The sequence below is a fragment of the Hakea prostrata genome, chromosome 3 (genome assembly GCF_041222555.1).
Source record: "Hakea prostrata isolate BN-2017 chromosome 3, UWA_Hpros_2, whole genome shotgun sequence".
In the NCBI taxonomy this organism is placed as follows: domain Eukaryota; kingdom Viridiplantae; phylum Streptophyta; class Magnoliopsida; order Proteales; family Proteaceae; genus Hakea; species Hakea prostrata.
The window spans coordinates 72,752,420-72,774,749 of NC_142602.1; the positions used below are offsets into that span (position 1 = coordinate 72,752,420).

The following is a 22,330-nucleotide window of genomic DNA, read 5'->3' on the forward strand; positions in this document are numbered from 1 at the left end:
GTAAGCAAACATTAGCCCAAGCCACCTTGTATTTATTTGTGTGTGCATTACCATTCCAAAGAAATCTTGCCATTCGCATCTTAATCTTATCCAAGACACTAACAGGTACAACAAGGATATTTATCCAATACGAAATGATGCCCATAAGAACAGATTTTATCAATGTCAATCATCCAGCATAAGAGAGAGCTCTTGAGCTCCAAGAATGTATTCTGGTTTCAATCTTGTCGAGTAGAACATCATAATCAGTAGCTCGCAAAGATTTGGAGCCTAGAGGGATGCCCAAGTATTTGATTGGAAGATTTGCTTCTGGTATGCCCAAGGTATTGGTGAAAGTTGTCCTGATATCAATGGGGCAATTCCCAAAGAACAAGGCGGATTTACCACAGTTTATTGAAAGGCCCGACAGCACCCTGAATTGTTCAAGAGACGCATGCAAAGCAATGGCGTTTGCTTGGGTACCCTTTCCAAATACAATCAAATCATCAGCAAAACAAACTGTTGTGATCCCAGGCTCTTTGCAGTAAGGATGATGTTCAAAAACACCTGATACAGCGGCGCTAGATAGGGAATCAGAGAAAATTTGTAGAACAATATTAAAGAGGGAAGGAGACAGTGGGCAGCCCTACCGAAGGCCCCTATTGGCAGTGAACATTGGGGATTGAGCTCCATTCACAAATACAACATAGCTGGGTTCATAGGTGCAATGCTTAATCCAATCAATAAATTTATGAGGGAAATTTAGTTTAGAAAGCACCTTAAAAAGGAAGTCCCATTGTACTGAGTCATTAGCTTTCCTGAGGTCCAGTTTAGCTGCAAATTTCAACTGACCAGTGTTGGTGTGGTAGCCATAAAGAAGCTCTTGGCAAAGTAGAACACTGTCACTAATTTGCCTTCCTTGGATAAAAGCAGTCTGAGTAAGGTCTACCAATTTATGGATGATACCCCTCATCCTGTTTGCAATAATTTTTGCCATAAACCTGTATAACAACGAACTCACCGCAATAGGTCTATAATCATTAAATGAATTCTGAGACTCCCCTTTTGGAACTAGGGTAAGTCTGGAAAGTTTGACCTGCCGTGGCATGCGAAGGTTTGTCTTGAACATTAGTCACATCATCCTCCCCCCTCCCCCCACTACCTTGGATCCAAATTTGACCCCATCTTGATTAGCCAATTTTCACATACATCATTACCATACTAGTCAAAACTCAAAACCAGCAAACGGCTCAGCCTTGGTTTGTCATTAGGATTCAAATTCTTTTGTTTCTTAAATATGTTTGATTCACCTTGGTCAGCCATGATAAGAGTAAATCAGATCGGGATGCCTCTGGGCATCCTTGATATCGTTTTAAATCATGAGTGGATACATGTTTATATTCTAAGGTTTCTATGAGATTGAGTGTATTTGAGACAACTATTATTATGAGATTGAGTGTTTAATGTTTCTCTCAACTTGTGTAAAAAAATTGCCTTTAATTTTAGCAAAATAAAGGAAGACATGCAAATTAACTAATGTTTATAGTACCAATGTCGAGTATCGTATTGATCAGGTGATTTATCATTTCTTACCGAGTATTGTATCATAATGACTAATATATTTTGATGTAATCAAATATGAGCCCTTAAACCCCCCCCCCTCACCAAAGAGAGAGAGAGAGAGAGAGAGAGAGAGAGAGAGAGAGAGAGAACGTGTCAATATATATCATGTATCCGATGTGGTATCAATGAATATACCATATTGTATTTTTTTTTTTTTTTTTTTGCCCAACAGTATACCATATCATATCTTGATATACTTTAAACCATAGTTGATACATGCACGTTAGCTTTTCATCAAAATTGCGCACCAAAGTTAAAATCTTTTACTTAAAATTAGACATCAAAGATGCAAGTAAAATATAACCACCCAAAGAAAGACAAGGTTGATAGAGCATGTTTAAATTACTTTTGTCAAAACTTGCATCAAGGGCACTTGGGCTTGCCTTCTTTAGTCTTCCAGTTATTGTAGCAAGGGCATTCCTCCTTGTTCCCATATGTGCCCGAGGGAACACACAAGCATGTCTTACAGCACTTGTTGCAGAAGAACAAGCAAGGCTTCCTGTGTGAGGTTGCTGAGCATCGGTAATCACATGCCTTTCGACAATCTGTACCCAAAATTCTTACAATGAAATCAAATTAATCTTTCACTTCAAAAACAAAGAAATCTCTTAATCATAATTTTGGACTCTTTATTTTAAAAGTAAAGGATTGTGCTCCTTTTACACTTTTTCACTATACATTAAAAAGAGGGTTTACTGTTGAGTATTTATAATCCACTTTGGTAGAGAGGTGTTAGGGGAGCACAATTCCTACCTCGATGGTCAAGAGTTCATATTTCCTTGAAGGTGGCTTTGGCCCTTATATATATGTCCTCTATGCATTCAAGTTAAGAAGAAGAAAGAAAGAAAGAGTCTTTCTAGTTCAAACACATCAACCCAAATGAACCAATGATATTGGGCAAACATTGTGGTTCAATCAAAATCAAGAACACCAACCAATATTCACAACCTCTCCTTGTGTTGCTGTATGACATAATTGAAGACTCTTACCTTGTAATTTAAGGTTACCCGCCTGTCAATCGAGAGAACACAAAAGAGAAGGAAAGAAAAATAAACAAAAATTAGCAGAGGTTTCAAGATAATCTAAACAAATTTAAAGGGATTGTTAGTATCCTCATACTGTTACCCAATCACGAAACGAAAGAGAAGAACATAGAGACAGATAAGATAGACTCACATTTGCTAGAGTCACGAGAAATGAAGTGGCAAGAAGAACAAGGAGAAATGCACAAGGAAGCCGTGGAAATCCAGACATGTTTGCAAACCGCAAGCTATGAAACATGTAAACGAAGAACAATAGAAGATTAATACTCATCAAGAAAATCCTTCTCAGCTCTTATGTAGGTGGAGGTTAGGAGTAACCATAAATGTATTATCATGGATATCAAAGGTGTAAAATTCTTTAAATTAGGTCACGAAAATACTGGAGTTTTAAAATATCATATCATATCATATTACTATTATCTAAGTATGTATTTTCAAAAATGCAAATCTTTTCTTAGACAAAATGATCCTATTTTCTATCTATAAAGATTACCCACAAATCTATTAAAAGAAATAATTAATTTTCTTCTAAGGTTGAAATTGTCTATATACTTTTATTTGTAACAAATCTTTAATTAAACAAAATAATCTTATTTTTTATTTACAAAGGCTGCCTACGAAACTATTATACATAAATCATTTAATTTTCTTGTAGGGTCAAAATTAGTGATTTTAATTTTATTTGTATTTAATCATTATACTAATTTTTAATTTGAAATCAAAAAACATTAATTATCATAGATAATTATCTCATCCCTTGAATCTCTCAATCAAACCGTTATTTGTAGAAAACCAAGATTGCCCATTAAACCCCTATTCCTTTATTATCTCACCGGAAGAAACATGATCTCCAAAATAATAACCGTTATTTGTAAAGTTAAAGGTTGGATTAGTAATTTTGCAAAATACAGGGGATACATTAGTAATAAAATCAAAGTATAGGGGGGGCAATAGTAATTATCCCTTTTTCTTTTTGTTACATAAACCTATCCGATCTTTTTAAAATATCAAAGGTAGATAATTATCTCTGTCCTTGATTCTCTCCCTCATACTCTTTTTTTATGAAAACAAACTAGGAATGCGTCGTTGTTTATTTTTCTTTAATTTTTATTTTTTTATCTCCTTAATTTTGGACCTTTTTTGTTACCAACCCCGGTTTTTATAAACGGTTGTTTGACCCGCGTCGCACACCTAGCTGTGGTGAGTGAGTCTCCCAGTGGGGATTTTTTGCATCCACAAGGATTCGATACCGGAACATTGCTTAAGCGGACCAAGTTGCTTACCACTTGGACCAACCCCTGTTGGTATCATGTTTCTTCTTTAACTGCTAAGTTTAGATTTGTTCGGTTTCACTTTCATTGTGGGTGAGAGAATTCTAAATTAATTTTTTTAGCTTCAGGTTGTTTATGGTTGAAGTTTTTCAGGGTTTAGTGGAGTTGGCTCCCACCTTTTATTGTTGATCTATCAATCTGCTACTCTAGACTATTCATGCCTTCTTATTTTCAGTAATGAAATGTTCAATATTTAGCCAAAAAAAGTTATATATATATATATTTGATTCCAATTTATGTGAAAAATTCAGAGATTGTTTTAAATAATTTTATTGTATTTATTTTCTATTTATTCGTATCCCTTCTCAAAAGTTTCTAATTCTTTCTTTTCACCCTAAAAATGAATTTTTTTTAATTATTTTTTCTTTTTTCATATGATTTTTTTTATAATTATTTCTCCTTTTTTTTCTCTTTCTTATACTCTCAGTATCTAACTGTCTACCTAAATATGTATTAATTGAGTATCCTACCACTTGCCCTAATGCCCCATTAATTCAATTAAAAAAAAAAAAAAAAAAAAAAAAAAAAAAAAAAAAAAAAAAAAAAAAAAATAAAAAAAAAATATTAATAAAAAAATTTTGTAATAAATTAAAAAAAAAAAAAAAAAAAAAATCTAATCACTCCCCCTTCTCTTTTTTTTTTAAAATAAAAAAAAAAAAAAAGAGAACCCCCACAAAACAAGCCTAGTTGAGATATTATGATTCACCACCCCCCCCCCCCCCCCCCCCACACACCCCCAACCCACACCCCCCCCCCCCCGGGGGGGCGGGGCCCCCCCCCCACCAAAAAAACAAAACCAATAATCCGATCTCAACTACTCAATACAGAATTCAAGTAATTGATCACAAGAAGTATGATTACCTGCCCTCTAGTGTTTACCAGAGGTCTTTATATAGTGTATGGTGATAGAGTTATATTCGAAATAACCTGCTATGAGTTATTGTAGGAGAGTAACTCTTTTAGAAGAGTCCCTTTACCTAACTAACTCTCTTTTCCAGTTGTTTGGTGATAGGAGTCTACCTATACCAGGCCATCTCATATTGCTATAAAGATGGACTTTTTAGTGTGGTCGGTCCTACCATGAACCGCCTGGCCGGATCCTGCTGGGTTGTAATCCTGGTCGGACCGTTCAACCCCTGGTTCAGACCGGGGATGGCCACTTTAGTTATTAACATAAGCCCCCTAATCCGTTTGTGGTCGAGAAATATATGCTCGGCTCAAGGGATTATTTCTCATTTAGAGGTTATATGGTCGGTTCGACCAACACGCTTTTCCTCGAAAACTGTAACGTCCCACTTTTGCTGAGCCGTCTTTTAAGCACACATATCGACGCACGACCTTCGAAGTTTGTACGTGTGTGACACGTGTCATAGCTGTCACTTCATGATTAATGTTCGTCATTATGATGAAGAGACTCTTCATCTTCAACCGTCCATCTGAATGTTAACTATAACCATTAGATGAGAATTTAACTTTTTGAAATTCATATCATGGCATATAGACTCATCATGATCGTTAGATTGGAATCCACAAATTTCAATAAGTACTGTCACTTCTTCTTCCTTCCTTCATTTCATTTCTTCTCTGCGTACTAGTCTGTGTCTTTTCTCTGCAACTGTTTGGAGTTTTGAACACTGTGTTTGAAGTTTCTTCCTCTGTTGGAGAGACGAAGGTTGGGTTAAAGCTTCTAGTCTTCCTTCCTCTATCTCCTCGTTCGTTTGCTTCAAACAAGTAAGTGTTTTCAACTTTATTCTTGTTTCTCTGCATTTCGAAAGCCTGGTTCTTTATGGCAGAGTCTTATGTGGTGTTTTTCTGTGTTTTCTGCCTATGTTTCTTCCCCTTTTTTCTTCATATTCCCTTTATTTTAAAGAACCATGGTAATAGTGAAGAGAGGTTCTGCCATTTTGAAACATAGGAGAGATTTAGACGAAGGACCATCCTGTTCTGAAACTCCCGAACACCCTGTATCTCCCGACCTTAGCCATGATGGTAGGTCCGAAGATGTACCCGAGGCCTCTGTTGGTCGAGAGAATCGTAATAGGGAAAGTGAGGAGGCAGTGGATTCCCGTCCAATCATAATCGGTCAAAGTGCTAGAGCTCGTTTCAAGGCTGAGCGGCAGCGGTGGAAAGATAGTTTGACCCTCGAGGAGTATAAGCTCGAACAGATCAAAGAGTTGACTCCCGATCATATTGACTATGACCCCTACTCATCTGGTCCCGACTTCATACCTTCCCAAATGACAGAGGAACGTCTAGAGTACCTTAGAGTAAAATATGAGATTCCTTCAGATCATAGGATATGTGTACCGACCACCTATGAGCGTGCCAATTCTCCTTCCCCGGGTGAATTTGCCCTTTACGAGGATGCTCTGAAGAGTGGTTTTCGTCTTCCCGTACATCCCCTGTTTATAGGCGTAATGGTACATTTTAAAATGTGCCCGGGGATGTTTGTGCCGAACAGTTGGCGAAATTTTATTTGCTTTTGGGGTTTTTGCCAAAGGGTAGGTGTTCGACCATCCCTGGCTTTGTTCCTCCATTTCTTCATGGCGAAGAGGCAGGAGCAGGATGGTTGGTTCTACCTCTCGAAACGTACCTTCTCCCAATGTGGTTGGGAGGGTAATTTTGTTGGGACGGGGACCCTGCCCTCCAATACCAAAGGTTGGCGTCCCAAATATTTCTTTGTTCGGCCACCGTCCAAACCTTCATTCCCCATTTCCTGGGTTCGTGGACCGACTACAGGTTCCAATGACATCCCTACCTTATCTGGAGCCGAGCAACTTGCTAGGGAGAAGATTCTTCGGCTTCCTTCCGAAGATAAGAACATGTATGCCGTTCACGGCCATTGTCCGGAATATCCCAATATACTGCGTTATTGGGGATTCCTTCCTGGTGAGTATTACTCTTGGTTGTTGGTATCTTTATTTTTGCGACTATCTCTTTGTGTTCGATAGTAATTCTTCTATCCTTTTTTCAGTGATGCTTAATCGGGCAAACGTTTCCCGGGCAGCTGATGAGGACATGGAAGAAGCTGAAGCTCGGATCCCTACCAAACCCGAGCGAGCTCGGTCAGATAAAAGAAAACAAGTTCAATCCGTGCCGAAGAGATCGGTAGATGCGTCCGACCTTCCTCCTAGGCCGAGCAAAAAGAAAGCTTCTTCATCCTTTATTGCAGGCTCGGGAGAGGATGTGGATGCCTCCCCTTCTGTACCTCCTCGGGATATTCCGAGTACCCAATCTGTAGATGCTTCATCCAGTGGATCCCTTAAAGCTGGATCTTATGTTTTAAACAACACTACTGATGGTACTGAAGTTGCCAAGGCATGGTTGTCGGGAGCTTTGCTTCCTACCGACCAACAGTTTCTTCGGAAAATTGGACCTACCCGTCCTGAAGATATAATGACAAGGTATGCGGTTTCTGCATGAGTTTATTTTTCTCGTACAGTCCTCTTTATTTATCATTTTTGGTTTTTCTTCTTGGTAGGTTGGTTTGTGCTTTAACCCAAGCTTGGGGAGGTAACTTGGAAGCTGCTCGGAAGGATCAAACCACCATTTATCACCTGGACGATAAAGTCAAGGATTTAAGTGGTCGGTTAGAGAGTGTAACCAGTGAAAATGCTGCTTTGAAGGATGAGAAGGCGATCACCGATGCTCGGGCTTTATCTGCTGAAGAACGTATCTCGACCCTTGAGCGTGAGGTTGCCAATTTGAAAATTTCCTTGGAGGATAAAGATGTTGCCCATAGTAAGATCGAGCAAGAGAAGGATCAGTTCATCAGAGATTTGACCGATCAACTTGCTCGAGCGTGTCCGACCACATTCGAGAATCTTTCCGAGGAGTTACGTCGGGAAGTTATTCACAAATGGGTACGCACTAAAGGTTGCATAGGATTTGTCTCCAAGGTTGCAGCCCCAGGTTTCAATTATGGTCGGAGAGATGCCTTCACTAGGGTTATTGAAAATTACCCAGAGATCGATCTTGGACTGTTGGAGAAATATGTTGATCCGGCAATCTTTGACGAACTGAAGCTTCCCCGACCATCTTGGGCGGCTGATAAGGAGGCTTTCCGGTTGCCGAAGAGGGTCAGTGTTCAGGATTTTTTAGACTCCGACTGGGAACCGGCCCCTGAGGAGGAGGATGAAGCCGGCCCCTCAACGACCAACGATGCAGCTGACACTTTGGCGACCACTAGTCCAAACAATTCAACCGATTTGATATCTTCTGATAATGTTGTTGCCGACTAGCTTTAATTTTAAACCATCAGGTTTTTGTAATGGATAATTTATCATAGGTTTTTTTCCTATGTAAATTTTTGTTCATCAATGATATCAGAATTTTGCAAGTATACTTGTTCAGTATATATTATTTCTGGCATATTCCTCCTTGTACACCAAGTATACTTGGTCGGAGCAGATTCTTCCTTGTACACCAAGTATACTTGGTCGTGAGTTTGTATCATTTCAAGTCATGTTGTTCGGTATGGTAGTGTTTGTTCGGTAATATAACCTTGTTTGGCATATTTCCCCTTTCATATCAAGTTTACTTGGTCGGTAAGATAACCTTGTTTGGCATATTCCCCCTTCATATCAAGTTTACTTGGTCGGTTTAATACCCTTGTTCGGTAGACAAAGGTTTACTTTTGTATCATCTCAAGCCATGCTGTTCGGTATAGTAAGGTTTTGTTCGGTCAAGAACTAAGTAGTTGTTCGTCAACAACTGCTCGTCCATAACCCCTTCCTCCCGGGCATGTTAACTTGGTATGATTCTGGAGTTTTTATACCTAAGAAATTTTAGGTATTTATTGCCTATCGAGTGTAGGTCTTTTATGCCTGAGAATTTCAGGTCTTTTCTGCCTGAGAGTTTCAGGTCTTTTCTGCCTGAGAATTTCAGGTCTTTTCTGCCTGAGAGTTTCAGGTCTTTTCGCTGAGAATTTCGGTTTCGGGTCTTTTACTTTGAGAGTTTCGGTCTTTTCTCGCTGAGAATTTCGGTCTTTTCGCGTTTCGAGATTTCGGTCTTTTCCGCTTCGAGAGTTTCAGGTCTTTTCTGCCAAAGTTGAGTAGTAATTTGTAGAAATGTCTTTATTTATATTTAAAAACTGATCTGACTTCTTGGGATTATGAATCTCCCATGTTGTCTACATACTGAAATAAATGGCAAAACTGGAATAAAACGCTCAAAATTTTTCATGTTTACGACTTTCTCAGATGCTATTCTTATTGATAGTATTTCCTGAGATTGTTCGAATTCCATGATCGAGGGATCCTGTCGCTCGTCTCCGGATCTTGTAAATGATATGCTCCGGGGGCGACTTGTCGTATAACTATGTATGGTCCTTCCCAATTTGGGGATAGCTTCCCTTGATTGGTCGGATCTGAAGCAGCTGTTCGGCGAAGTACCAGTTCGCCTGGCAAGAATTGTTCATTTCGAACCTTGGCATTATAATATGTCGCTATTCTTCTTTGATATTCTTCAAGACGGAACTGGGCTTTGTCCCTTACTTCATCAATCAAATCCAGATTGGTTCGCATTCCTTCGATGTTTGCTTCTTCTTCGAATTCTATTTCTCGAAGCGATCCAATTTGGATTTCTACTGGGACTCTGGCTTCTGCTCCATATGCTAGTCGGAATGGAGATTCTCCTGTGGTCGTCCTAGGAGTTGTTCGGTACGACCACAGTACACTAGGTAGTTCATCTACCCATCTCCCTTTTAGCTGGTCAAGCCTTTTCTTGAGCCCGTCGAGCATGGTTCTATTAGTAACCTCGACCTGGCCGTTACTTTGGGGATAAGCTACTGAAGAAAATCTATGCTCGATCCCTTGTTCTTTGCAGAATGTTGAGAATGCTGCATTCTCGAACTGTTTTCCATGGTCGGTTACTAATATTTTTGGAACTCCATATCTGTATGATATGTTATGCTTGACAAAACGCTTCATCTGCTCGGTACTGATAGTTGCAAGGGGTTCAGCTTCTACCCACTTTGTAAAGTAGTCTATTGCTACTACCAAGTACTCTCTTCCTCCCGATGCTTTAGGTAATTTCCCTACCAGGTCTATTCCCCATCTTGCAAAAGGTATTGGGGATAGAGTAGATGTTAAAGGGACTGCAGGGATATGGGAGATCTTTGCATGTGCCTGGCACTTGTCACACTTCTTGACGAAGTCTTTGGCATCTTCTTCTAAGGTCGGCCAATAGAATCCTTGGCGTATTATTGTATTAGAGAGTGTTCGGGATCCTACGTGTGATCCGCAGGTTCCTTCATGAACTTCTCTTAACACATTTGTAGCTTCTACTGGTCCCAAACATCTTAGAAGTGGTCGGGTGAAGGATCTTTTGTATAATAGTCCGTCCCTGATCGTGAACCTGGCTGCTCTCTGTCTTATTGCCCGAGCAGCTTTTTGGTCTTCTGGGAGTTGGTCGTTGTCAAGATAATGTATGATCGGCTCCATCCAACCCTGGTCGGTTGTAATTTGCATGTGGTCGACCTTATTTATGCTAGGGCTTTTCAGTTCTTCAAGGTAGATCACTGGTGCTTGGACATTCATTCCGTCCGTAGCCAAGCGAGATAATGAATCAGCACAGTCGTTTTCAACCCTTGGTACTTGAGTTATTTCTAGCTCTTTAAAGTACTGTTTGTAGTTGTTGACCAATTTCAGATATTTCTCCATTCTCCTTTCTTTAGCTCCATAAACTCCCTTCACCTGATTTACAATCAGCTGTGAATCACTTTTGATCTCCAGATGTTGAATGCTTAAAGCTTTGGCCATCCTGAGTCCTGCTAACATAGCTTCGTATTCAGCCTCATTGTTGGATGCTTTGAACTTGAAACGAAGGGCATATTTTATTTCAAATCCCCCAGGACTTTTCATTAATAGACCTGCTCCACTTCCTTGCGAGTTGCTTGACCCGTCCACGAACAGAGTCCATCTTTTGATTGATTCTACCCCTTGCTCGTCCTCCTCTTGACTTGTTTCTTGTTTTTCAACAATGAAGTCTGCCAGGGATTGAGCCTTGATACTTGGTCGGGGTTTGAATTCTATTTGATGTTCGCTCAATTCCACGGCCCATGTCACCATCCTTCCGGCCAAGTCTGGTCGGTGAAGAATTTTTTTTGAGTGGTAAATTCGTCATCACTGTAATGGGATGAGATTGGAAATAAGGACGGAGTTTTCTGGCCGCTATAACCAGTGCCAGGGCTTGTTTGTCCACTTCTGGGTAGCGAGTCTCGGCATCATTCAGGACATGACTAACATAGTAGACAGGCTGTTGTATGTTACCCTCTTCTTGCACGAGAACTGCACTAACCGCTACCGACGAAGCGGCTAAATATAGCTGTAGCTCCTTCTTTCTGGTCGGCATAACAAGTAAGGGTGGTCTGGATAGTTTGTCTTTTAGATCCTCAAATGCTCCCTGGCATTCATCATTCCAGATGTTTCCTTTCTGACCTGCTACTTGTTTTAAAATTTTGAAAAATGGCAGGCATTTCTCCCCTGATCTAGAAATAAATCTATTCAGTGCTGCCACCCGACCAGTTAGGCATTGGACTTCTCTGATGGTTTTGGGTGCTTTCATATCCAAAATTGCCCTGATTTTCTCAGGATTGGCTTCGATTCCTCTTTGGGATACCATGAACCCGAGGAATTTGCCCGAAGATACCCCAAAAGCGCACTTTTCAGGATTGAGCTTCATCTTGTATTTCCGGAGTACTTTAAATACTTCTGCCAGGTCATTCAGATGATTTTCTTTTGAGATGCTTTTCACCAGCATGTCGTCCACATACACTTCCATATTCCGACCAATTTGATGTTTGAAAATTTTATTCACCGCTCTTTGGTATGTTGCTCCCGCATTTTTTAGACCGAAAGGCATTACTTTATAGTAATAGCTGTCCCTATCAGTCATGAATGCCGTATGCTTTTCGTCATCAGGATGCATAAGGATCTGATTGTATCCTGAATATGCATCCATGAAACTGAGCATTTCGTGTCCTGCTGTTGCATCTATAAGAAGATCGATTCTTGGTAGTGGATAGTGGTCCTTTGGGCAGGCTTTGTTGAGATCTGTGTAATCAGTACACATCCGCCATTTCCCGTTTGCTTTTTTGACCATTACCACATTAGCTAGCCATTGCGGGTGGTCCGTGCGTTTTATAAAGCCAGATTGTTTTAGCTTTTGCACTTCAGTTCGAATGGCTTCATGCTTTTCAATGGCGAAGTTTCTTCTTTTATGAACAACCGGAATTGCCTGTGGATCAATACAGAGTTTATGCTCAGCCACTTCCCTGTCGATCCCTGGCATGTCTTTAGCCGACCAAGCGAAAACATCAAAATTCTTTTTTAGAAACTCAGTGAGTTCTGATTTGAATTCTGCTTCTTGCTCGGAACCGATCATGGTGCCTTGCTCATTCTGGCCGGGATTGAAGTGGATTTTTTCTAGTTTTTCCACCGGTTCAGCTCTTTGCAAGGTTTCTTGATCGCGGTCGTCTCTAACTTCAATGGTCATGGTCGACTTCGTTCTTTTCTTTTTCCGCATGTAGTCATTGTAACTTTGCCGGCTACTTTTCTGGTCGGCTAAACATTCTCCAATTCCCTTTGTGGTCGGGAATTTCATCTTCATGTGTAGCGAGGAGACCACTGCTTCAAGTGCACAGAGGGTTGGTCGTCCTATGATTGCATTGTATGCTGATAAATCTCGTACGACCATAAAATTAGTCTGTATGATTCTATCCCGCGGGTGCTCTCCAATCCGTAGCTCTAATCGGATCGTTCCTTCTGCTCGGGTTGATGATCCCGTGAAACCATAAAGCTGGGTTTCGCATGGGACGAGCATGTTTTCATTTAGCTTCATTTTTTTGAACGCATCTAAAGATAATATGTCTGCTGACGATCCAGTGTCTACCAGCACCCTATGAATTTCAGTTCCTTCCAGGAGAATTTTGATTACCAAGGCATCATCATGAGGGATTGTGATATCCCTTAGATCCTCGGAAGAGAAAATTATTGGCTCAGTAGATATATTTTTATGGGTTTCAGTATTCCCAATATATCGTACTTTTCTTTTTGCTTGTCGATTTGATTCTTCTGTCGGACCACCAAATACAGTATAGACTGGAGATCTTTTTCTTTGTTTTTCATCCGCCTCAGGTCGGCGTTTGGCCGGACTTCTTCTTTCTTCTCTGTGGCTCGACCTTTCTCTCTTCGGGATAGGGTTGTCATGTGGTCGGCCATCTTCTTTAGATTGGATATATTTCTTTAAGTGTCCTCGGGAAATTAAGTTTTCTATCTCCATCTTTAGATTTTTGCAATCGTCCGTCCAATGGCCGTGATCTTTGTGATAGTCACAATACTTTCGTTTATCACGCTTTCCTGGCGGTGCTCGGATTTTATCCGGCCACTTCATATGTCCTTGATTTTTGATTTGCATCAAGATTTCGGATATTCTTGTATTCAGTGGTGGAAGATTACTAATCTCCTGCTTTTTTGGAGATTTTGCTCGTCCTTTCTTGGTCGAGCTTATCCCTAACATCCTGGTCGGTTGAACCCTTTCTCGACTGCTTCTTCTTTCGGCCCTTGGTTCTCTTTTTCGAGATTCTATGGTTTCCGAAATCTCTGCTTGTTTGTGACATCTTTCACTTAGTTCCGCATATGTTTTTGGCATATCTTGGAGCAACCGCTCTAGCAATCCTTCATGAGTAATTCCTTGGTATAACGCATGAAAGGCAATTTTCTCGTCCATGCTTTCAATTTGCATGGTAAGATTATTGAATCTCTGAAGAAAACTTCGTATAGATTCCGCTCTACCTTGTTTTATAGAAAACAAAGTATCTTCTCTTTTCTTCAATCCGACTCCTCCTTGGAAACGCTGCACAAACACTCGTCCCATTTGATCGAAACTCATAATCGAACCGCTTGGCAATGCCAGGGAACCAGTCCAATGCGGAACCAGTTAAAGAGGCTGCAAAACTTTGGCACATGGCTGCCTCATTATGCTTATAAATTGACATGGTCGATCTATAGCGAGTGATGTGATGTTTTGGACATTGCGATCCATCGAACAATATGAAAGTTGGGCACTTGAAACTCTTTGGTATTTCCGCCTCAGAGATAGCTTGGATGAAAGGATCCTCTTTTAGAAAAGCATACAGCTCTTCTTTCTTTGGATCGTTTAACTTGTTTACCTTCTCGTCTAACTCTTTGATTTGTTTGCTCAAACGATCTTCCCGCTTGTTCGGTACGGACTCAGCCCTCTTGTTTTTTGGTTCTTTGAGAGGATCGTTGCTACTTCCGCGATCATGATCTTCATTGAACAGAGGATCTTTATTTGGAATTTCTTTCTCGGATGCCGGGATTTTTCGCCTACCTTCTCTTTTGACTTCCGTCCGTCTTCTAGAGATGGTCGAGGCGTTCGATCAGGAAGGACCGAGTGGTTATTCTTGCTTCCCTCCAATATTTTTTGAGTATTTTTAGGATCTGCATTAGGGGCAATTATATGACCCACGGCCATCCTGAGTAGTTCATTCATGGAGGATAATTCCTCCCGAAGCTTTATTTGTTCCTTCTGGAGTGTCTCAACTTGATTTGCTAATGCTCCATGATTCGGGTGCTCGGGGTTTTTCTTCCCTTGATCGGTATTTATCTCCACCTGGTCGGAATTAATTTCCACCTGGTCGGGAATTACCGATCTTTCAGGTTGAGGAATCCCCTTCGAAGCATCATCCTCCACCTCTTTCTGATTTACAGCCTTCACTTTCGATCGCACCATGACTTTTTGATGCAATTCCCACAGACGGCGCCAATTGTTGATACGGAATCTCGCTCGCCCTTCCCTGTCAAGAACCTGCAAGATACGAGCTCGACCTTGGAGGGTCGAGGTACGTCTCCGACGAACAAGTCAGTACCAATAATCTGATCTCAACTACTCAATACAGAATTCAAGTAATTGATCACAAGAAGTATGATTACCTGCCCTCTAGTGTTTACCAGAGGTCTTTATATAGTGTATGGTGATAGAGTTATATTCGAAATAACCTGCTATGAGTTATTGTAGGAGAGTAACTCTTTTAGAAGAGTCCCTTTACCTAACTAACTCTCTTTTCCAGTTGTTTGGTGATAGGAGTCTACCTATACCAGGCCATCTCATATTGCTATAAAGATGGACTTTTTAGTGTGGTCGGTCCTACCATGAACCGCCTGGCCGGATCCTGCTGGGTTGTAATCCTGGTCGGACCGTTCAACCCCTGGTTCAGACCGGGGATGGCCACTTTAGAAAAAAATTAAAATAATAAAAATACCTTAAACTTTTTTAAAATATTTAATTTTTTTAATATTTTAATAAAATAATATTATTTAATATATTACACTATCAACAAAACAAAACCACCCCCTAAAATAACCACTTTAAATAAAATAAAATTTATTTATAAATTTTTTTTTTTTTTTTATAAAATTTTTATTAGATTGAGGTTTTTTATTTTAATTTTTTTTATATAAACATTACCCTTTTTTTATATAAATTAATAAATTACTCCTTCTTTTTTTTCTTTTCCCACTAAAAAAATTTTTTCCCCCAAAAATGTACCCTGTTGTGTTAGTGTTCGTTCCACACAAACTCTCTATGTTGCTTCAATTTTCTTGATTTCTTGATGTTCATTATAACATTCAATCGTGCAAGTACAAAAACAAACTCACGGAGTTGGTACAATTTTTCCTGACACAAATGCTTCATCTAATTACTCACAAACATTTGACTTTAAGATAATTTTTATTTAGCATTCAAATTTTTTGGTTGAACATAGGTACTTAGAGAAAAGAAGGTTGACAAAACATTTGTAAATTATTCTCTTCCTAACTCAATCTAGGGGGCATGCATGCATGCATGCATCAAGGGCACTTGGGTTTGCCTTCTTTAGTCTTCCAGTCATTGTAGCAAGGGCATTCCTCCTTGTGCCCATATGTGCCTGAGGGGACACACAAGCATTTCTGACAACACATGTTGCAGAAGAACAAGCAAGGCTTCTTGTGTGAGGTCGCAGAGCATCGGCGGTCGCATTCCCTAGGACACTCTGTATACATCCAAATTCAAGTTCAAGTTCAAGTTCAAGTTATTCATTAGTAGCATTTTAACCAAAAAATTAATAATAATTAAACCAATTACAAACTCTTTGTGCTGGTCTTCAATCTACAACATATATATGATAAATTGAACTGAAGGTGATAAATCTGAACCCTTACCTTCCTTGCCAATATATATCGCCTGCAAGTATGGAAAATGAAGGAGAAAGAAATAATTAGTAAACTTGATATGATCAAATGTTGGCATAGTTAAGATTCTGATACATATATATATATATATATATATACAGAACAAACCACCATGCAAGTCATCAAAAAATTGAATATAATATAAAATCAATGAGTTTGATTCTTATTCGAATTAATCTGCCAGAAGCTCTAAGAAATAGACCAAAATCCATAGAAATCAAATCTTCCAATTCATCGATCAGATCGAGCAGTGATTGTTGCAGTTGTACAAACCATGTATATGCTCATGAAATGAAGGAGAAGAATAAGAAAAAAATGACTCACATCTGCAAATGTCATGAGGAAGGACATGCCAAGAAGGATGAGGAGAAGGACAGAAGAAAATGATGAGAAACGAGACATGATGGTAGTATTGAAAGAAAGCACTGAAAGATGTTGGAGACAATATGGAGTGATCAACACATTGGACACTTATATAGTTGAAGAGTAGGAGTAACTCTATACTTCTCAGGAACCAACAAATTAAATTTTTTAGGGCCTATTTGGTATATTAGTTTGGAGATTTCAAATCAGTTGGAATCATAATTCATAAAATTAATTGTTTGCTTAACCTGAACGTATGGAAATTTTATTATGAAAAACTGTTTGCTCGACATGATTTTTGTGAATACGCAAATGTTCAAGAATGTTTAGTGCTTTTAGAGTATCGGGTGAAATCCATGAATCTCTCGACTTCAAGAATCCAGAGATTTTCACAACCATATGAGTATAAATCTAGCATTAATGAATCCAAAGATTTGTGAAATCTCTCTGGATTCATGTTCTTCAATGTTGGCCACTACTAGGTAAGCTATGGGTAATGCTTAGAACTTTGACCTCTTAGAAATAATAGGATATAGGCCTTGAACTGTTTGGATGTCTTGTTTTATTGTTTTGTGCATTTTGGTCTTTTTTTTTTCAAAGTAACGTTTTCATCCGTATATATATACTAGTAGTTAAATTTTTACATGCAAATGCACATGTAACAAGAACAAATGGAAATAAAAGAAATATCATACTATTATATAAAAGCAGGTACTCCTCTGTTGTGACAAATATTTTACTTGACTATTGTATCCTTTGTTTTTATTCAAATGAGATTGTTTTTATATTAGTTTTCTTATCAATTTTATTTTTCCTCACAAATTGTGGGTACACTTTTTATATTTATTTTTTATTAAATTTGCAAGTTCAAAAACAAAGAGAATATATGTTAGTGCAAATTCTTTATTTTCTTGTCTTGATTAATGAATTTCTATATTATCAATCTTTAATTAATGTATCTCTCTATTTTCAATCCTTAAAAAGAAATTTTTGTTCAAATTACATATTCTACAAAATCTTTTAAACCCTTACCATTTAATTGTGATACCCTTCCATCGCGATAGACTATTTTTTCTAAATTATTTGCATCCTTCTCATTTTGTCAAGTTATTAAAACCTTTCTTATTCATTTACACCATTTATTTTCTTTCCATAATTAACCCAATAAATCTTATCAATTAATTCTTCATAAAGAAAATTTAATCTAAATTAGAGATTCCACAGAAAAAATCTTAAATCTTACCGTTTTAAATATAATTCCCCGATATCCAAAATTAGCTCTTAAATCTTACTATTTTAAATCTAAGACCTCAATATCTAAAATCAATTCTTAAATTCTACAATGTTAAATCTAATACTCTTCTCATAAGGTTGCTTTAGATTTTTTTCCAAATCTTTTTTTCAAAATTATTTCATCATTCTCATCTTTTCAAGATATTAAAACCTTTGCTTTTTAATTTATACCCTTTATTTTGTTGCCATCTTTAACTCAGTGAAGTATTTTTCTTATCAATCCTAATATGGAAACTTAATTCAAATTAAATATTCCACAAAAATAACTCATAATCTTAACATTTTAGATCTAAAACATATCAGTCTCTCAAGAGCATCAAGCTGCATTAGATCTAATCATAAGCAAAAGGCTTTTTTTAGGTAGGAAATCTCCACTTTGTCTTTTTTAAAGCATCAATAATTTTCAAGACTCCTACTGGCAACAAGGCAAAGTCGCCAAGATTCATATTGGTTCTATATAGTTATTCTTCCCAAGTTCGATTATTGTTACGAGCTTTTAACTACTATGGATATATTGGTAATCATCTTGTTATGGTTTGTTTGCTATGCTGAATCATGATTTACGGATGAGTTTTATGAAATTTAATAGTTTTTCACTTTTTGTTGTCTTTGCTTAAGTTTACCTACATTTTTTTTTTTTTTTTTAAGATGCCCTATTGCTCTATTGATGTTGTTAAAACATTGTCACTTTATGTTGGCAAAATGCGGGTTTGTGGAGTTGATAATCATTTACAATATTTTGTTAAATTTCTAGAATTTTATTATACTATGAGTGTGTAAATTGACAAACTCTTTGGATCTTATGAGAGCCTTTTTCCCAAGAATTGTAAGTTTGTTCTTATGAAGTAGTTATTAATGAATGTTGAATGCTTTAAGAATGATTAAAATAATAAACTTGTCACTTGGCTTTTCATGATATTTTTTAATTATGTAAGATCTAAGAAAGCTTTATTTTTTTTTAAAACTATTCATTTCAGATCAAGAATTCTATGGTTATTAAATATTATTTTTATAGTCTCTCTCTCAAATCCCATGTTCAAGTGCACCTAAGAGAGAGGAGCATCATTTAAAGCATCGAGGAAGGATGTTCAAGGTAATATGAGGGTCCACATGAGCGTCACCAAGTCACCAAGGTGAGAATAGGGACAAAGATGAATATTCATAAGCATGAATTCTTAGTCTCATTAACACATTAATTTTTAGCCGCATTTATGTTTTGTTTTATAGGATGTTGGCTTGAGAGTGGATGATGTTCTTGCATTTTGAAAAGTAGAGTTTTCTAAAAGGTAAATAAAAACTATACAAGTTGTCCGACTAATCCTTGGCTGTTGATTGAAATTTTATCACTTGTCATGTATCATTCCTTTTATCATAGTGTTGTCGATTATGAATGAGAAAGATTTTCCATAATGTGTTGATCATGGAACTACTCTCATCTTGGTGGTGGTATTATATTATAATAATACACCATTTACACTCATTTCCATTCTTCAGTTTTACCCAACATACGTTAAGAAAATTATCAGTAATAGATGAATGGCTCCCACTAACCCAGGAATTGGTGGCTTAAGATTTACATGATGTCGAGTGGTAATTGCATCATATATTTTGCAATAAATAACTTTGTCTTTTCATCATCTCAACTAGTAGTCCTACTCAATGGGCCCTTCTAATCAACATGTGTTTTCCCTTATTCTCTGGTCAATGCAACGTCCACAAACATCACCTAATAGACTAGCTGCCATCAAACTATGGTTGTGTATGAGGGGTCACAACATAGTGGCATTAGCTGCCAAGAAGCTTAAATATTTCTTTTGATGAGGAGAAATACACCGGTTAGGTACTCATCTTCTCTGTTTAATGTCTCTTTTTATGGGTATGTTTGGTTAGCAAGAAACAGATATGGTAGAAAGGGTCAGAAGGAATAGCTTTATTTCGATTGTGTCATGCTGATAAATGTCAAAAGAAATCTAACAAACATGATGCTTAAAAATGTTGAAATTGCTACATTGGAGATAAGACATTTAAAATTCCGGAACTAATGGCTCAGGTGCTCTCAGCATGCGTATGTGGTGACAATAAGTTTAGCTAATTAATCTTTTCTATTTTATAGGGGTTGGCAGTAATGTTGCACTAGGGTTAACGTGAAGTTGGAGTGTCATGTAGCCAAATTAAATGAAGAAAAATATGAGAATGAAAGTTTCAGAGATGGAAGAGAACTGCAAAGGCTTTGACAATATGGCATATCCAATCATAATTATAGGATTTACACTACTCGTGATTAATGGTTCACCAATTCAATTAATTTAATAATGATGAACAATTTTAGTTTTTACAACTCTATAATTATTCATTGCAACATGTTAATTAAATGAAGCACAAGTTGTCTTGTAATCAATAATTTTGTTAGTTTTTGTGTCCCTAATCGATTTTGGATAGTGTATGGATCATTTTACGTAAGAATCAGTGTTAATTTAAATATTAATTTTATTTGAAACTAGCTAGAATGATGTGTTACTGCATTATTTGTAACCATTTTATTTCTTTGGTCAGTGGAGTCATTGGCGTATGGTATGGCCTCTACGCAATACATAATCCAATGTTGTTTTCTTCCATAAAAGAATATGGAATCCAAACTTATCTTGGACTTTGGTCTGACATGCCTTTAAACCTCCAAACTTGAGATGGTTAAATATTTACACAAGCTTACTGAATCTATAAACCGTCAAAGTACCAGTGAAAAGTCACCATCACTGGTACTTTGACTCTATAGGTAGGAAAGGGTTGGTTAAGAACTATTGACTGTAACCATAGCAATTACAGTCACTCAATGGAGATGTTTGCCTTTGGAATGAAGATGGATGAGTAGGCACTGGAACTGATGAAATGATGATTATCTCCTAAAATGTTTTTTATACTTGGATTATGATTTCCAAAAGTTAGGCCTTAAGGTTCTCGAAATGCATATTTTGTTGTGTTCCAAACAAAAATTGAAGACTACTAAATTTCTACATAGATTTAGTTTAATGATAAAAAATAAAGAATTATTAAAAACAATATAAGATTTCCAAGCCTATTGCTTTGAAATGATAGAAAAATGTTGCTTCCCACCTGACCACAAGAAAGAGATGCATCAAAATTACTCTTCTAGAAATGCTTTAAATCTTTTGTTATTCTTTTTTTTTATACATAAACAAGATATTTTGCTATTCTAGGATTGATCTGTTTGTAGTTTTATTTTTCTCAACTTTAAATGGATAAAAGGAAATTCTATATTTTTTTGATCAATCTTGTCATTGGGGTGGATAACCTAGAGAAATTTTCAATGAATCTTCTATAGTATCCTGCAAGTCCCAAAAAGCATCTAATTTCAATAATCGACTTGGGCTGATTCCAATCTGCCACTGCCTTGACATATATGGGTCCACTATGACTCCATCCGCAGATACAACATGACCCAAGAATACTACCTATGAAAGCCAAAACTCACACTTGGAAAACTTCGCATATAACTTCTTTTCTCTCAACCTTTGCAAATCAAACTTTAAGTGTTCAACATGTTCCTTCTCATCCTTAGAATAAATCAAGATGTCATCAATAAAGGCTGTTATAAATTTATTTAAGGCATGAAATATCCTATTCATCAAATCCATGAAAGCAACTAGTGCATTAGTAAGGCCGAATGGCATTACTTTGAATATGTAATGGCCATATCGAGTCCTAAAAGCTGTTTTGCATGTGTCGCATGCTTTCACTTACAATTGATGATATCTCGACCACAAGTCAATTTTGGAGAAAATCTACATTCCCTTCGATTGGTCAAACAAATCATCAATTCTCGGTAGAGGATATCTATTCTTGATGGTAAGTTCCAGTTCTCTATAATCGATACATAGCCTCATGCTTCCATCCTTCTTTTTCACGAACAACACTAGAGCTCCCCAAGGAGATACATTAGGTTGTATGAAACCTCTCCCTAGCAATTCATTTAGCTAGTCTTGAAGCTCTTTCAACTCCATGGGTGCCATCCTGTATGGAGCTTTCAACATAGGTGCAGCTCCAGGTATCAATTCAATGGTAAATTCCAACTCTCTTTCTGGGGGTATTCTGGGTAATTCATCTGGAAAGACATCTTTGAAATTCTTTACTACTTCAACATCTTCGATGGACTTCACTTCTTTCTTATTTTCTATGGAAGCACAAAGTTTAGCACTCCCAACTAGTTCCTTGACTTGGAGTGCCGCCACTATAGTCTTCTCACAATGTTTTCCCAAGTCATCTTGGAACCCTTCTGTCACACCTCACCCAACTGGATCTTGTCATACCTAAATACCCGTGGGGTGATACACCGCAAAACCTAGGTTCAGTGACAATTCTATACAACATAGGATATAGCATAATTAAAATGACAAGAATAAATCAAGTTCAAGTAATAAATTATCAA

General features: G+C 37.7%; 1 protein-coding gene and 1 pseudogene across 1 annotated transcript; both read right to left on the reverse strand.

Moving 5' to 3' along the window:
* Positions 1-1,965: 1,965 nt before the first annotated feature.
* LOC149023003 (gibberellin-regulated protein 12-like) lies at positions 1,966-2,856 on the reverse strand. Its single transcript, XM_089147381.1, has 3 exons — positions 2,779-2,856; positions 2,592-2,613; positions 1,966-2,147 (listed from the first exon to the last, which is right to left on the reverse strand). The coding sequence occupies exons 1-3, from the start codon at positions 2,854-2,856 to the stop codon at positions 1,966-1,968; spliced, it is 282 nt and encodes a 93-aa protein (XP_089003507.1).
* Positions 2,857-15,849: 12,993 nt separating this feature from the next.
* On the reverse strand, positions 15,850-16,632 carry LOC149023004 (gibberellin-regulated protein 12 pseudogene; annotated as a pseudogene).
* Between the last annotated feature and the right edge of the window lie 5,698 nt (positions 16,633-22,330).

Bases quoted from the DNA above. Each gene is read 5' to 3' on its own strand.
- LOC149023003 (XM_089147381.1), bottom strand. From the start codon at position 2,856: ATGTCTGGATTTCCACGGCTTCCTTGTGCATTTCTCCTTGTTCTTCTT. The intron at 2,614-2,778 runs GTGAGTCTATCT...CTCGATTGACAG, and splicing joins TTCTCGTGACTCTAGCAAAT to GCGGGTAACCTTAAATTACA. The intron at 2,148-2,591 runs GTAAGAGTCTTC...TTTTGGGTACAG, and splicing joins GGGTAACCTTAAATTACAAG to ATTGTCGAAAGGCATGTGAT.